At 39.7% G+C, this 17405-nt stretch overlaps 1 protein-coding gene across 1 annotated transcript in view; it reads left to right on the top strand.

Annotated features, from left to right (window-relative positions):
* LOC311164993 (interleukin-6 receptor subunit beta-like) overlaps positions 1 to 15168 on the top strand; it is a gene marked incomplete at both ends in the record, with an annotated part of 32602 nt that extends 17434 nt beyond the window's left edge. Inside the window, 7 exons of the mRNA XM_084224700.1 lie at positions 759 to 917; positions 1971 to 2093; positions 2659 to 2811; positions 5424 to 5567; positions 8613 to 8709; positions 10599 to 10662; positions 14695 to 15168. Of these exons, the coding sequence (XP_084080826.1) occupies positions 759 to 917; positions 1971 to 2093; positions 2659 to 2811; positions 5424 to 5567; positions 8613 to 8709; positions 10599 to 10662; positions 14695 to 15168 (1214 nt within the window). The remainder of the gene's footprint in view (positions 1 to 758; positions 918 to 1970; positions 2094 to 2658; positions 2812 to 5423; positions 5568 to 8612; positions 8710 to 10598; positions 10663 to 14694) is intronic.
* Positions 15169 to 17405: the final 2237 nt, after the last annotated feature.

Below are 17405 nucleotides of genomic sequence, written 5' to 3'. Positions count from 1 at the left end.
ATCCTCCTTTCAGGCAGTTGTAGAGAGTCAGAAGGTCTCCCCTGAGCCTCCTTTTCTCCAGGATGAACAATCCCAGCTGTCTCAGACAGCCCCAGCTCCCTCAGACAACCACAGCTCCCTCACAATAATTTGCCTTTCTTGTACTCATTTCCAGACAGGAGATAAAATGGAGAATGTTTATGTCTCTTACAAGGTCTACTTCTTACCTCAAAATGGCAGGTTGCCCTTTTCCCTCCTTAGTGTCAGTCAGGTCTTTCCTAGTTTGGTAGCTTGTCTTTTAAAACATCAAAATCTTCAAGATCCTTTTAGAAAATTCAAAATATATGAAATATGAAATGATCTAGCTATGATCTATCATTTGCCCCTTCTTCTCCCCCCCTGCTAAGGCAAGCACTATCTCAGAGTTACTCCACGTGTAGCAGCTGCTAGCAGCTCACAGGAGGTTATTTAGCAGCACCTGACATCTTTCTCCCGAGGCTTGGAACAGCCACTTAATTTCAAGCAATCAGAAATCAGGAAAAGTCTTGTACAGCAATCCACACTGTAATTCCCAGATACCACTGCAAAGGAAAAAATGCCAAGTTTCTTCTATTGCAATACTATTGTAAACCTTATAAGTAAGTCATTTGCTATGTTGCTATATTTGCTTAATGAATAATCTTTAAAAAACAGAGCAAAGCGGAGATAGAAAGAAAAAACAATAGGGGAGAAAACTGCTTTCCTTGCTTATTGACCTTTAATTGTGTATTTGTTCACAGACTTGCCTGGTCAAATCCATGTCAAAAGCCAGGGAACAAATGCAGTTGTCACATGGACTCCAGAATACAAACCAAAATGTTTTGTGGTTGACTGGGGCACAAGTAAAGAGAATATGCACATGAAAATAATAACTACAGCTACTGGAAATTTCACATTAGGTAACGGCAACCACCACACCTCCTGTGGAAGCACCCTTTCATTTATTGGTTATTTTTGGTTGGGTAGAGCAGGATTTTTGTTCTGTTTTTAAGGGCAAACTGAAGATCCATCCAGATAAGCTCTTAATATTTGTCCAGTACTGAGTCATCAGTTAATGCTTAGCAACATTAAGGCATATAAAAAGAAGAGTTTTCATTAGGGTTCTTCTGCATACTGTTGGGCAAGAAATGCAGCTAAGCTACTTGTACAGTATCTCTCCTTGCCCACATTCCAGGAAGAGCTATATATTACTGGCTTTAAAAAAACCTTTCATCTTGTACCTAGGTAAGCTTATCTTTCAATATAAATTGCTCTGTTACAGAGTCCCTAAGATTAATTTCTATTTTTATACCAGTGTCTATACTTGTGAAAGGCTAGGTTCTCAACTCCAGTATTCTGCTTACCATGCAAGACATGATGGGCTTCAGTCAGGATTTCTATATGGAACAGACATTGATTAAATTTGATTTTGATTAAAATCACGCAGGTAACTCTTGCAAAGGCCATTCAGCACTGGTTTTTATTTACAATTGAGAACATTTAGCTTCAGAGTTGTACAAAGTCATCCAGAGAGTGCACTGTTTACCTTCATCCTTCTGCAACATCTGTAGTGCCACATTACATCTAGGTTTTTTGCTTGGGTTTATATATTCCAGCCTAGTGGGAAATATCTAGCCCTGAAATAAGATAACTACAGCCATTTTAGCTCCTAATTTCTCCTTCAGCAACTAAAGCCTCCCATAGGGAGACTATAAACACAGCTGTCATCTTCTAAAATAAAACTCATGTTTTGTCCCATTCTGGCTTTGAAAGAGTTTACATAAAGCATCTAGAGACTGAAGAGGGATGTACGTATTTTGTACTCAATGGAAAGCACTATACACTTATGCTATGCTATGAGTCTCAGAAAGCAAGGACTATACAGAAAATCTCTGAAGATGTTGCCTTTCCTCTTCTTCTTTGCAATTTACAACTTTTCTGTAGACCTTGACATACCCTTATTTGTTTTCCAGACAATTTTCAGCCATATAAGTTGTACAAAATAATAGTACATGCATCTGATGTGTGTCAGTGTGAAAGTTTCATAAGACATGAAAAGACTTTTGGAGTGACCCACTTTTACTTCGTTGAAGGAGGTATTCTTCCCCTTCGTATAACCCCACCCCTCTATATTTCTCCTCATTTCTTATTTGTAGCAGTAAAAGGAAGACTACACAAAATTTCTTTTCCAGGTGACTGAACAGCTTTCTCCAGTTAGCTTTGCCTCTATTCTTAGCAGTCATGTCCTGGCAGTGAACGACCTGAATGCTGTTCCTTACTGACACGTCCACAGAAATATATTTATTATGTGTGACATTACCAAAAATAATAGAAAGATGGTCTGTGACCCATGTGGCTCAAATTCAATTTAAATCAGATTTTCCAATCCCAATTTCATAGTGTCTCGTATTGCAAGGTGAAATGAGTATGGCTATTGCTATTGGAGTAAAATATTCATTATGAGACAGTCACAATTTCTACCTACTTTGGTCTTGGTTAAGGTGAGGGGCTTTTTACTCTATGTGACTTTGCCTTTTACTTGCACCCTTTACATTGCATTTATAGCATCTAGAATGTGACAAGAACTCTCTTGGAAACAGCTAGGACTCAGTCTTGTATGTCCATTGCACAGGCAGAACTCAAATATCTGGTTTTTTCAAGTTCCTAGGACTGGTCCTGCTAATGTGACAATTCTGAATATCACAAAGCATTCTGCACTTGTGAAGTGGACTGAAATAGCTGCAGAAGACCGTTTGGGCTTTCTCCAGGGATACAGGATCAGTTACACAGATTCATCAAGGAAAAAGTCTCCAGGTAAGTCACCACTGCCAGAACAAAGCAGCAACTCAAGGTCATGAAAGAAAAGCTTCATTCAGACCATTAAGTCTCCTGAGTTATTTATGATTTCTGTGCAAATTGAGTGCTCTGCTCTCAAAGGTCAGCTCCTGGTTAGACTCTTAATGCTCTAGATGCTCCCATGAACACTTAGAATTTTCTAGTTTTTATCTCAAATTAAATATTGCTATTTCCTTTAACATTACATTTCTAAGACTACAGCAGAATTCTCTAGGAGCACTTAAAGGAAGACCTACACTTTCACTATTTCAGTCACAAATTAATGTTATGTTACCTGTTTCCAAATAGACCATTATAAATTTAATTTAGGAAATATTTTATTAAATTGGTAGTTTTTATGTCTATGTTTGGTTAACCTTAGAGGTCTTTTCCAACCTTAATGAACTACAAATTATGAAACTTCTACACATAGGAATAAATTAGTAGCTGTGAATTCAAACCACTTGAGTTTTCAATTTTAAAAAATCCCCATATTCTTTTGATAAATATTTTCTTTCTGGTCTAGAGTAGAAAGTCTTTTTGCCATAAGTAATAATACATTAACTTTGTATGTACTGGCTTTCAAATAAAATTGAAGACATGCCGGGGAGACAAAGATCAAGTAAGAGCTGTCAAAGAGAGATAGAGCTCTATAATACATGTTGACCTATGCCTTTCGAGAATCATAAAAGGTCTTCTGGAGATTCTATTCCACTTCAAATACCTATCTGAAATCACAAGAGGAGGCGGAATGGGAACATCCAGGGCTGAACTTAATTTACTTTTTTTTCCTCTACCTTAACAAGTCAAGACAGCAGTGATATGGCACCCAATTGCCATTTTTTCCAGGCAGGAAGTATAATTTTACTGGAGAATTTGGGGGAAGGAAAGCTGCAGCATCACATCCCCTTCGGTGAAGATTTTAAATCCACAGTGGCAAACTTGAGGAGTAATTTCTGTCCCAAAGGCATCCTTACAACATGGCAGTTTGTACATTATTCTGGCCAAGGGAAAAGTCACTGCACCATCAGAAAGGACAGGCTGAGTTGAAAGCCCCACAAAGCAGGTAAAATAGAAAGCACAGCCCTGTTTCTGTACTGAATGATGAGCATAAATCTAGCTAAACAACTACTGACAACTGGAGTGAGAGTAAAGTATATGATAAGGGCTAGTCCTAATGTTAACTCTCACAGTTGACGTAAGAAGAACTGTTCAGCATGTTAGATGTATTTCCCACTCTTGAAGTATAAGCAGCCTTCTGTATTCATCACCTGTGATGGTTTGACCCTGGCTGGATACCAGAGCCACTGGATGCCAGAGGCACTCTATCCCCTCTGCAAGTTGACAGGGGAAAGAAAATGTAGAAAACATTCATGGGTTGAGATAAGGACTAGGAGAGATCACACTTTACAACACAAGCAAAACAGACTTGACTTGGGGAAATTAATGGAATTTATTGCTGATGAAATTCAGAGGACGATAATGACAAGTAAAACAAACCTTTAAAATACCTTTCTCCTCCTCCTTCCCAGGCTCTAGTTCTTCCCCACCAGCAGCACAGGGACACATAGACAGAGCTACATTTAGTTTATCACAGATTATTTCTGCCATTGCTAGGGAGAAGAGTCCTTCTGCTCTGGCATGGTTTGCCTCCCATGAGAGACAGTTCTCCCATGAACTTCTCCAGCATGAGTCCATCTCATGGGCTACAATTCTTCACTAACTGCTCCAGCATCCACAGTGTTTACTCTTCCTACAGGATGAAGTCCTTCAGGCACAGCCTGCTCCAGCGTGGATCTCCCACAGGGTCACAAGTCCTACCAGGAAGCCTGCTCCACTGTGGGCTCCTCTCTCCATGGGTCTGGAGGTCCCTGTCAGGACCCTGCTCCAGCCCAGGCCTCCCACAGGTTCACAGCCTCCTCTCAGGCATCCACCTGCTCTGGCCTGGGTCTCCTCCAGGGGCTGCAGGTGGATCTCTGCATCCCTCAGGACTTTCATGGGCTACAGGGCCACAGCTGTCTCACCATGGTCTCACCAGGGGCTGCAGGGGAACCTCAGCTCTGGTGCCTGGAGCACCTCCTGTCCCTCCTTCACCAATCTTGGTATCTGCAGGGCTGTTCCTCTCACATATCGTCACCCTGCTCTTCTCTGGCTGCAATTACATTTGCAGAGTGACTTTTTTTTCCTTCTTAAATCTGTAATCACAGAGCCATTTCTAATTGGCTCAGCCTTGGCCAGGGGCACATCTGTCCTGGGGCCAGCTGGGATTTGCTCTGTTGGACATGGGAAGCTTCTGGCAGCTTCTCAGAGAAGCCACAGCTGCAGCACCCCTGCTACCAAAACTTGGCCATACAAACCCAACACAGCCTTGGTATGTTAAAAGCTCATGCTTTTAACATCTGGATTTAAAATGTACATAAATATTTTGGGGAAATCTTGTGCCCATCCAAAGAACATCTGCACAGTCTGGTTTCCTCCAGATGAGGATCAGGGCACTGAAATTTTGCCGTTTGCCCAGTCAGCTGCACTGATACATGCTCAGCCATAAGAGTTTATCTAATCATCTCCTCCTAAAACCTCTGGTGTTTCAGCTGTTACTCTCAACGCTTCTATCACAAGTTACCATCTAACTGGACTGAAGGAAAAGACCACCTATCGTGTGCAGATTTCAGGATTCACTAAGGCTGGAGAAGGACCTCTGACTCTTTCACAACCTTTCAGCACTCCAAAATACGGTACTGTGGAACCTTTATGCATTTGCATTACCCAGCATGAATCTTTGCTTTATGTTCTTTCAATGTTCACTCACAAAGTTTATTAGTCAATCCTCAATTACTGAGAGCAAACACAAAAAAATTGTTCCTCTGCAAGATGTAAACTTTGTGTCACAGAACAAAGTATTTAATTACCTGTATATTACCTGTATTTCATTACCCAGTATGCAGGGAACTTAGCTAGAGTTCTTCATCTCTGAAACATTTTCTGACCTTTTTGTGCACATATCTTTATTTACTGACAATTACTCTCCTGATGTCATCAGATGAAATTTCTGCCTGTGACTAGTAATGTTCAATCATCTACTTTTGGCAAAATATTGAGCAGTCATGTAAAATTGGCTTCCTGAGCCATTAACTGCAAAGATAAAACATTAAGTACCTTTCAATTGCTCCTAGTGTGGGTGAACACTAACCAGAGTATCTTTTGCTTTCTGATAAATTAACTACATTCTAAGTAACAGGTCCTTTAGGTCACTGACAAAAGTTTGCTTTTCTCAGAAGTGCCTGGATAGGCTAAGACCAATACAGTTACATTTAAAAAGTCTAAAAAACTTAAAAGCATATAAGGTTGGCTAAACTTAGTCTTTCAAACATTTTTAACACCTCATCAGATAAACTAAAACTAACGCTGCAACAGACTTTTTTTGTTTGACCACAGCTTCCCTTAATGAAGATTTCTAAATAGAAAAATAAAAGAACATGCTAAGATGGTATCAGGAACCTGTGATATTCAGAAACAGAAGTATGCAAATGGTTTCTCCCCACAGCAGCTTTTTTGTTTTAAGTGAAGGAGGTACAAAACCATACAACTAAATAGCCAAAAAAGTAAAGCAGAGATTAAAAAAAAAAAAAAAATTAAAATCTTCCTTGAAATCAACAGGATTTGCACCCCTCCTCCCCCAGCTGAAAACTTTCTCCTGTCAGCACAAAATATTAAAGTGTCTCCCTGGAGCTTTTCTTCAAGGCTCTTTTTCACTCATCCTTCCAAGTATATATTTGGAAATTATCCAATTTTTCAGTAAAATAGCAAAAAGGCAGAGTGAAATTAACACAACATTTAAAAAAATCAAGTAATTACACTGAATTTAAACATCACATTTACTATTTTTGCTGTTCCCAAACATTTCACAGGTTATTTAATCCATTAGAAGTACCTCAGGTTTCTTTGCTATAAAAAGCAAATTTCAGCAGCAAAGCAATTTGCAGGTTTCCAAATTAGTTTTGAACTTTAGGTAGCTGTTTGGTTAAAAAAAAAAAAAAAAAAAAAAAAAAAAAGAAAAAAAAAAGAAGACTATTGTTGGGGGATGGGTAGTAAAAGAAAAAGTAAGTGGTTTTTTTTTTTTGCAAATATGGGTTGTCAATATCAGTAACACAATCATGAACTGACCACACTCTACGGGCACTATTTTTAAACTTTTGATGTCTCCTATAACGAAGGAGACATCAAAAATCTATAACGAAGAACTCTACACTGACTCACTCTTAACATATAGTCAGTTTTGGTTCCTGTGTTAGCCTGAGCATTTTATCAACCTTCATTAACCTCTCAAACATTTTCTCTTTAGGTAGGTGGGATCTTGATAGAAAATATCTCAAGCAAGTATTAAGAGGCAATAAGAGACTGATTACATATAAAGTGGTCTTAATGATCTTTGAAGTTAATGCATGGACACCATCTAAATACAAAAGCTGTGTTATTGCTATCAGGACCAGGCATGACCTCTCAAAACAATCCTGAAACAAAATAAAACCCAACCAAATAAAAAACCCACAAAAAAACAAACAAACAAAACCCCCAGAAAGCAAAAACCAAAACCAACCACCAAAAAAAACCCCAAACACTACTAGTAAATCCTGAAATCGATAAAAAGCCACTTTCACTCAATTTCACTCAATTTTTTTCACTTTCTTATTAAGTCAGATGTGCATGAGGGTCCTGACCTGTTAAAGTTATAGCTCACATAACAGCATGGGGAGGAAAAAAGCACTTGACAGGTTGGAGAGATGGACAAAGAACCATCTGAAATTCAGCAAGGGCAAGTGTAGGGTCCTGCACCTGGGGAGGAACAACCCCAGGCACCAGCACGGGCTGGGGCTGACCCACTGGGGAGCAGCTCTGTGGAGAGGGACCTGGGGTCCTGGTGGACAAGAAGCTGTCCATGAGCCAGCAGCGTGTCCTGGTGGCCAAGGAGGCCAATGGTACCCTGGGGGCATGAGGGAGAGCATTGCCAGCAGCTGGAGGGAGGTGATCCTGCCCCTCTATTCAGCCCTGCTGAGGCCTCAGCTGGAGTGCTGTGTCCAGTTCTGGGCTCCTCAGGACAACAGAGACATGGAGACCCTGAAGCAGGTCCAGCAAAAGGTTGCAAAATTGTTTAGGACACTGGAATGCCTTACTAGTGAGGAAAGGCTGGAAGATCTGGGCCTTTTTACCATGGAGAAGAGGCAACAGAGAGGGGACCTTATCAATATATACAAAAAGTCTAAGGGCAAATGTCAGGAAAATGGGGCCAGACTCTTTTCTGTGGTGCCCAGTGACACAACAAGAGTTGATGAGCATAAACTGAAATGCAGGAATTTCCACCTGAAGATGATTAAGAACTTCTTTACTGTGAAGGTGATAAAGTACAGGAGCAGATTGCCCAGAGAGGCTGGGGAGTCTTCTTCCCTAGAGATACTCAAAACCTGCCTGGATGCAATCCTGTCTCACCCACTTTAGGTGAACCTGCTTTAGCAGGGGATTGGAATAGATGAGCTTCAGAGATCCCTTCCAATCCCAACCATTCTGTGATTCTAGGATACCAATCATATCTTAAAAATACAAACCTGAAAAGCCCACACTCCCCTGAGAATACCAGCTTTAGTTTTAACTAGATTTTACTTAAATTCGAGAACATGTGTAAAGTTGGCTTTGACTTCTGTTTGAAATATCTTTCTCATGAAGTTAATAAGGTCTTTCTGTACCTAATGCCATAAATCTGATTCAAGCTTTCTGTTTCCCATCAGATAAAGGAGAACTTGAAGGTTTTGTGATTGGTCTTTTTTTCAGCATGATACTCATTCTGGTTTTTGTACCTCTCACTTGTTCTCTGGTGATTAAAAGGTAAGAACAGAATATTGGCTGGAGCTGTTAGCAGCACTCTTATTTTGCTTAGCTCTGAGTTGCACAACACTGGGCCTTTTTTGTCATTAAAAGCAACACAGCTCAAAAAACACACAACACAAAAGCCACCACAGTAATCTCACAGTGAGAGAAATTACAAGCCACTATAAGCTGATTAAAATGGTAAAACAAGTCTGTAAAAAGCCTGTACTCTTTAGCTTTTGATTCCTTTATCTGACTACCTCCTGTCACAAACACTCTTAGAAAGAGCCAGGACATATGGGACATATGCTACAGATATACAGATAAAGCATGCAATTGATATTTTTTATCTAAGATATTTCTTGCAACACATTTGGATATAAGCACATAATGACAAGGAGGAATAAATGAGTAGGAACAAGAGAGAATAACAAGGGTGACTATAAGATCTGGCAATGATCCTCTTATTTTATGAAAAATTGTTTTCTGCAATAATAAAGTATTCACCCCCACATAATAAAGTACGATACCAGGGGCATACACTATGACTAAAAGGTTTGCATAGTAATGGGTTCTAATAATAATTTTCTGACAAACCTAATTGCATACAACCACATGCTACTATTCAGTGTACTAGAACACTACCTTCCCTTTTTCTCCTCTTCACAAAGCACCAGCCTCAGAAGCTGAAAGCACAACTGCTTTCAGAAAGGACAGATAGCACAACTTGTGGCTTGAGAGCCACACAGCATGACATGGCCTGCTTTAGATTTAAACTCTTGTCCTTGCCACTGGCAAACAGGCTCTGCATTTTCATTGTATTTTAAGTTGCACTGTGTCTGACACAACAGTTTTGACAGGAACTTCTGAGACCTACTTAGTTTTGACCTAGAGCAAACTTCATTGTGCTCAACATAAGACCACACTTAATTGTCTGGGCCCAATAGGAAAGAGGAAAGGGGAAAAAATTAAAACAAAACACAAAACAACCAGGCAGCACCCAGGAGCCTGGTGTAGCACTACAAAATTGTGCTTGAATTTGTACATTTGTAGTAATATTGGACACTGTCAATTGAGATAAAGGGTCCCAGTGATGCCCTCATGACTGGGATTTGTAAGAAAGGAGTTGCCAGTCAGCCAAACACTCATCTTAACAGGATCAACAGGAGATTCAGTAACTTTACAGCCACAGTTTTCACCTCCAACCGCAGCTAAAGCAGAGGCAGAGTACCCTAAAGCTAATGAAGTTTAGCTTTAATTTCAAAACTGAAAAATACTGAAGCCAACACTAAGGCAGAGTGATGGACTACTTAAAGTCTCAGTCTCTCTTACAGCTTTGTTGAAGCTTTTTTTGTGGAGGTGAGATACTGTCTGTAATAGCTCCCAGAATGAGCCAAACTCAAAACAATCAGGAAAGAGCAGGAGTTGTGTTGTCTCCTTAGAGCTTCTTCCAGACTACCAGCGCCATTGCAGAGTGGCTGAATCAACAGTATCTTGCTCTTCATTTTCAGGGAAAAGGAAACTTCTAAATCAAAGCCCAGGAGCAAATACTTACTAAAATAAACTTTGTACTGTAGGTCCCAAAGCCCCCAAGGAAGATGGAGGATTTGGGGAAATGATAACAAATTAGATGCATATAAATATTAGATGTATAGATTTAAAGTACAGAAAGAGACAATGCTGCCATTAAACAGGGAGGCTAATCATAATTAACTCAGTATTTCAGTGTAGACTACCTAGTTTGGTCTTCAGCTTTTAATTCGCATTATGCTTAAATGTCTCTGTAGAACACTTTTTTTTATGGTTACAAAAATGTTAATATGTTATGTATGGACAGTAATTAATTTAAATGCATAAGAAGTGTCAGTCATCTAACCTGATGTTAAATGTAAAATACTTCTTTTCAGGCTGAAAATATCATATTGGCATAGTGTACCCACTCCAGGAAACAGCACTGCACTCCAAGATATGGTAAGTACTCTTCTGACAGCGTGAAAAAAATACACAGGGGAGGTCTTTGATTAATCTATAGTGCTAGTTATCTGTCATTTCACACTTTACTCAAGAAAATGCCTATTATCAATTGCTTGGAAGCCAGAGTAATATTCAAAATATAGGATGGGGGATAGTTTCTATTTAGGCATAGGCTGTATACACTTTCAAATTTAATAAAGGTCTCAGACTTTTTTTGAGTACATTGTAAAGCATTTTTAAAGACATGATCCTTAAAAGAACAAATCAAAGCTGAATAGAGGTAGATGGAGTCTAAAGAGAGAAATTCGGGGTTTTTTTTGGCCATCTGGACCAAATTTCATTGGACAAGCCAATTAAACCTGAAGCATCTTCATTATTTTCCTTCCCATAAAATAAAGTGCCATCAAGTCTAACCATTAATCAGTCAGTTTTCACCAACTCGAACTGATTATTAAGTACAAGTTGTTCAAAATACAAAGCAGCGAATTGTGGCCTAATTCCAGAGAAGTCTTATGACAGAAGCCATGTAACATGGTGTTTTCTGAAGTCTGCTCCTCAGCTTGCCTCCAAAGCAATCCAGGGGCTCTGACTGGCAGCTGGTAGCTGTCTGGGGAGCACCTACCAGTCAACAGGCGCCAAGGTTCAGCAGCATGCTCACATCTTGCTCACAGCTCTCCCATATATTTTGGTTACCTGAATTTCACCACTAAATAAGCAGGAAAATCAGCTGTTAGGAAAAAATACAACTATTAGAATCAGCTGCTGGAGACCACATTATCCACTTTTGTCTATTAGTGGAGTTACTTGTATCTTCGCCTTCTTGTCTTCCCACTTTTAACATGATTTCTGCTGCAGTTTTGGTGACATCTGATACTAAAAGCCCTCCTTTTAGAAGACCTAAGTTTCTATTAAGTCTCAGACCACCTATGACTGTGTTTTTGTAGCAGGAATTAGTACTGCTTTCCTTTATAAATCTCTTTTTCTGGAAGACTTGAACTTAATTTGGCACTTGACAACCTAGTAACTCCTCTCATGAGCTTTAACAAGCAGATTTCTATCTCATCAAATTTCAGGCATTAGCTAGGTAGGTATCTACTGTCCAGAACTGGGATACAGTGTGAAGTAATCAGAAACAGTATTTCAGAAGACCCTGACAGTCAGCTGATAATCAGAAGTTTTGCTGAACATCAACATTGCTTCCTGCAACACAGCAATTATGGATTTTCATATTCCAGATCAGGACTTCCTCACTTGCTTTCATCCTTTCTTCCACCTAAATGTAGATAAAGAAGTGATGAGTTCAGAGCTAGTCATCAGGTAGCCATTTTGCAATGAAGAATTGCAAGTGAAACACTGAGACTGCATGCTGCAGAAAGGACAAGTAGGTTTTATGAACCACAGTGCCATTTTGACATAAAATGCATAAAAGCAAAATATATGAATTTAAAATGCCTTTAACTTTTCCCGCAGAGGCAAAGCAACTGTCAAAGAAAAGGAAGTCTGCATTAACCATGCCTGGTAGAGAATATTGTAATGTTGATAACATGCCAGACACAGAAATACCAGATACTAGATAATGGTTTGGAAGAAAGCAGAAAAAGCACTATGTCAGGAGACAGTGCAATAGACAGTTTATCAGATATATTGTCTAGAATTAATTTGGTATTCTGAACAATTAATGAACTGTGGAGAAAAGTATTCCCCAAATAGGTATGGCAAAACAGGGGCAGGGAGCAAATCTTGCTATATTCTGTACATTCATTTGATTTCTAGTTGTTCCAAGACTGAACCACATCAGTTTAGTTGAGCAACTTAACAACTCTTGACAAAAATAACCCAAAAAAGACAGGAAGATGACTTGTTGTTCAGTAATCCAGGGGATTACATAACAAAATATCAATCATACATCCCATGGTACAGAGCAGCAGAAGGGACTGAAGACACTCTCATTAGAGAGACCAGGAAAATGAACTATGGGGAACTAAATTCTTAGTCACTCAAACAAGTCTCCTGTCCTTCGTATATAGCCAAGATTCTTTGAAGATGCTTCTTCTTCTTTGCCTGCTGCCTCTTTCAGACAGAATCCTAGCATTGCATGTTGTTTAGAAAAGACCTCCATGATCATCAAGTCTAACTATTAACCAGCACCATTGTGCTCATCACTGATCCATGCCTCCAGGTGACACATGTAGACTTTTTTCAAACACTTTCAGGGATGGTGAATCCACCACATCCCTGGACAGCCTGACCACCATTTTAGAGAATGAATTCTTCCTAATATCCAATCTAAACCATTTCTGGTGCAACTTGAGGCCATTTCCTCTCATCCTGTCACTTTTTACCTAGGCAAAGAGACCAACCCCCACCTGGCTACTCCTTTCAGGCAGTTGTAGGGAGTGATAAGGCCATCCCTGAGCCTCCTTTTCTCCAGGCTAAACACCTCCAGCTCTCTCAGCTGCTCCCCACAGGACTTGTGCTCCAGACCCTGCCCCAGCTCTGTTGCCCTTCTCTGGACACACTCCAGCACCTCAAAGTCCTTCCTAAACTGAGAGACCAGCACTGGACAGGATTCCAGGTGTGGCCTCAGCAGTGCCCAGCACAGGGGGACAATCCCTGCCCTGCTCCTGCTGGCCACACCATTGCTGATCCAGGCCAGGATGCCATTGCCCTTCTTGCCCACCTGGGCACAGCCTGGCTCATGCTCAGCTGCTGTCACCAGCACCCCCAGGTCCTTTCCAGCCACTCTGCCCCAGCCTGTGGAGCTGCCTGGGGTTGTTGTGACCCAAGGGCAGGACCCAGCACTGGGCCTTGTTGAACCTCACACCAGTGGCCTCAGCCATGATCCAGCCTGCCCAGATCCCTCTGCAGAGCCTTCCTGCCCCCCAGCAGATCAGCACTCCCACCCAGCCTGGTGTCACCTGCAGACTGACCGAGGGTGCACCCGTGAGATCATTGGTGAAGATATTAAACAGGACTGGCCCAGTACTGAGCCCTGGGGACAGCACTGGTGACTGAACAGCAGCTGGATGTAACTCCACTCACCACCGCTCTTTGGCCTGGCCATCCAGGCGGTTTTTCATTCAGTGAACAGTGTAACTGCCTAAGTCAGTGTAACTGCATCTGGAGCAGCCCATTTATCCAGGCAAATTCAGTGGGAAATGGTATCACTTGCTTTACTAAAGCCCAGGTAGACATAAAATCTATTTCAGATTTGGTAGCTTTGGAATTTGGGCTGCTTTTCATAAAAAAAAAAAAAGATAATGACAGTATATATCATACAGATCTTTATTCAAAACAAGCAGAAGTTAACCATGCAGTGATGTCTACTTATCCCATTACAAGAGAAAAAGAAATATTTTATTTGGTATTCCTGAGACTTCAAAGAACAACATTCTCATTTCTCAGTCAGATCACAACTTGTAAGAAGAAAGAAAATAAAAAATAATGCACACTTACTTATTTCTTGCAAAAAAAGCCCAATGTAAACAAGTTTAGAGCAGGTGGGGACAGGGACGCATGGTGGGGGGGAAAGAAAAATGTCTAACAACTATACCAGCCTGCCCATAATTTAAAAACCATTATGGCAAACACAGAATAATCTAGGAGGAAAATAAGGAAGCTTGGTTTTACCAACTGTTCTCCATTTAACCATCCAGAATTTGCAAAAAACTTGTTACCTCAGGCATACTCAGATCACAACATGGCATGAAGTTTAATAACAAACTGTTCATAGCAGCTCACAGCTTAATTTTGTCTGGCTGCTGTTAAAGTTACTACCTTTTTATAGTAATATATTTGCTAAATTTTTTGAAAGCTGTGTTCTCAGAACAGCACATCATAAGGCTTACATTTTATCATCACTGGTTTTGGTCTCAAGTAAACATAAAAGCAAGAAAAACTGATTAAATACTATGGGACCAGAGAAGATGGTCCTTTAAATTAGGTATTTTCAGTCATATTTCTAAAACCAAAGATGAGCTAAAAAGGATTAATTGGCATATTATTCTTTTTTCTTGCTTTCTCTCACAGACTAATTGGAAACATGTTTCAAGGTCACTGCTTCAGGCCCTGTCAGACAATGATACCACCAGCCTTTTCATCATAGAGCATGAATCAAAGGTTCCTCTGACGCTAGACCTCTCCACAGATGGTGGGGAAGACAAGCATGACACCTGCCAGTCAGAAAAACCTAGCAATAACATAAACATGAGTCCAAGGCATGAAGAAATCCCTGCAGAAGCAGTTACAAGTGAAGAAGACACCATTTCCACGGAAGTACCACTCTTGAGTGACTATGCCAGCATGGAGTTTAATCAGAAAGCCCTGATGAGTCTGGCAGTGAGCACACCTGAAAGAACTGCTCATCCTCATCTGAAAATGGAGCTAAGCAGCAAGCCAGCACAAACTGTGCAGAAGGTTTTGTTTGCTTCCCAGGACTACCTCAAACAAAGCCAGGTGGTGCTTCTGCCATCTGGACCAAATTTCATGGGACAAGCCAATTAAACCTGAAGCATTTTCATTATTTTCCTTACCATAAAATGAAGTTCCAAATCTTGTTATACTGCAGTGGAGCCACTAGGACCATATGGGACAGTGTGTTTGTGACAATAGTTATCTCCACTATAATAAGTTTCCTTGGAGAAATTGATTGTATTATTAGATTAGCTATTTCACCACAGTCATCCAGTGGAAAGTCCCACCATCTTCATCTTCACACAGGCAAAACCTTTAGGGACTTACATGAAAAACCTTTCAGTACCTCTCGCTTGGTATTTTGTTCCAGGGCATTCAGGAGCCATTCAAGGCTTCCACTCTAAGCACAATGTCATTGTAGATATCAGAAAAATTCTCTACTCACTATGACCAGCTTCAGATCTGATTTTCAGATCCAGTAAGTTTCTTCACCAAGAATAAATTGCAGCAAAAGTATCCACCACTTCAAAGATTCCAGTTGGTCAAAGCTGATCACAAAAATTAGTGCAAATCTTTCAAATTAGGAATCAAAAGCTTATTGATCTATGTAAAACACCATTAGTGCTTTACATTCCCATTACTGCTTTACATTCCCATTACTGCTTTACATTCCAGAACTTTACACCTTTAGTCATTGTAGATAAATGGTGCTGTGTAAGTAAAGATGATAATAAGTTTCATTAATAGTATTGGAGGTGTAACTTGTATTAAATTAAGGCTATTTCCTCCTACAATTACCCACACATTCAGAAAGACCCATCCATAATTTGTGATGAGGTGTAGCTGTAGATATGTTTTCACACTGCAATGACAATAACTGTTAGACTTCAGGAACTGAACAGGTATTTCAAGTACCCATACCTCCAAAAATTGCATGGAAGAGAAGCCACTGGAATACAGGGGATAAAAGGGTCTTCCTCAATATGCTTTCTATGCAACTCCATCATATATCTCCACAATGCAAGGAGTCTGAACCATTTTCAGGCTTACAAGAGTTTCTCAGTCATGAACTCCCCAAGCATTAATGGTTTGCACTTACTGTAGAAGACCCAGTTTATTGTTGTTGTCTCAAGTTTAAGGAGCATTTTATTAAAATTGATTTGTGGAGAAAGAAATTGATCAAATCGTAAGCACCAGAGAATCCACAGATGGACATTTTAAAAAATTTTCTCATCAAAAGTGAAGTATGATTGGCCTTCACACAAATATTTCCACTCATACTAGGCAGTATGAATTATAGAATAGCCATGCTTCCAAAAACTCAGAGAAATTCCATATCCCCACTTCACTGATCCAGTAAGAATCCTTAACAAAACCTAATTTATTAATTTTCCTTATTTATATTCACTCTCTCTTTAACTATATCTCTCTATATCTGTTAAGACTGCCCGAAACAAACCTGTATTTCACTGTGGGTTATGCACTGTATTTTTCCTTAGCACTTAAAATTCATTGTTCTCCCACAAAGCAATGTGCACTCATACTTGTTAAATTTTGCAATTGAAACAAGGGTAAGAGAAGCACTCCCTAGAGATTGCACAACTTTGGACAGTCTTTTAAATATCTTTCTTCTTTTTCTGAACTTTAATCTGATGACTTTGCCTGATTTGAATTTAAGAGAATGCAAATGATCCTGCTATTAGTGGAGCTATTTTTACTTGTAATATCAAGTAGTGGTATTGAAATGCTGCTACAGACAATGAAGTCCTGATATATAATCTTTATCAAGTAGTCATAATTTGTCCCTTTCCAGAACATAAGAATTATCCATGCTCATTACTTACATCATTTCTTTAATTTCTGGTCAAAGAAACTTATATTCCTGGTATACCTTCAACAGCTTTACTCATCCCTGAAAACATAAAATTCTTCTTTTTGTACAGTGCACCTAACAAACTAATACATATTATTTGGTTATGGATAAAATATGTATAAAGTAAGTAGAACCAAACCAAAGTCCTGCAAGCGGTTCCAGTATATGAAACACACTTGATACATGAAACTCAACAGACAGCTTGGGCTTTTAACTTGGTGATTATCAACTCCACTCTACCAGCCATTGTCTGACATCTTGCCACCGAAAATTCACATAGCAGAACAGGAGAGTTGTACTTGAACCACCCATGGATATTAAATAGAAGGTATAGATGTATTCTACTTTCAGTTATAAAGTTCACAATACATGTAATTCTTAATTGATCTCATTAGAGCAATATTTGCAAAATGGCCATAAACAGTACATTTGGGAAAATAAGAGATACATGAAA

Source organism: Fringilla coelebs (assembly GCF_963513975.1).
Source record: "Fringilla coelebs genome assembly, chromosome: Z".
NCBI lineage: Eukaryota > Metazoa > Chordata > Aves > Passeriformes > Fringillidae > Fringilla > Fringilla coelebs.
The sequence above is the reverse complement of the archived record's forward strand: the minus strand, read 5'-3'. Positions and strand labels throughout refer to the sequence as shown.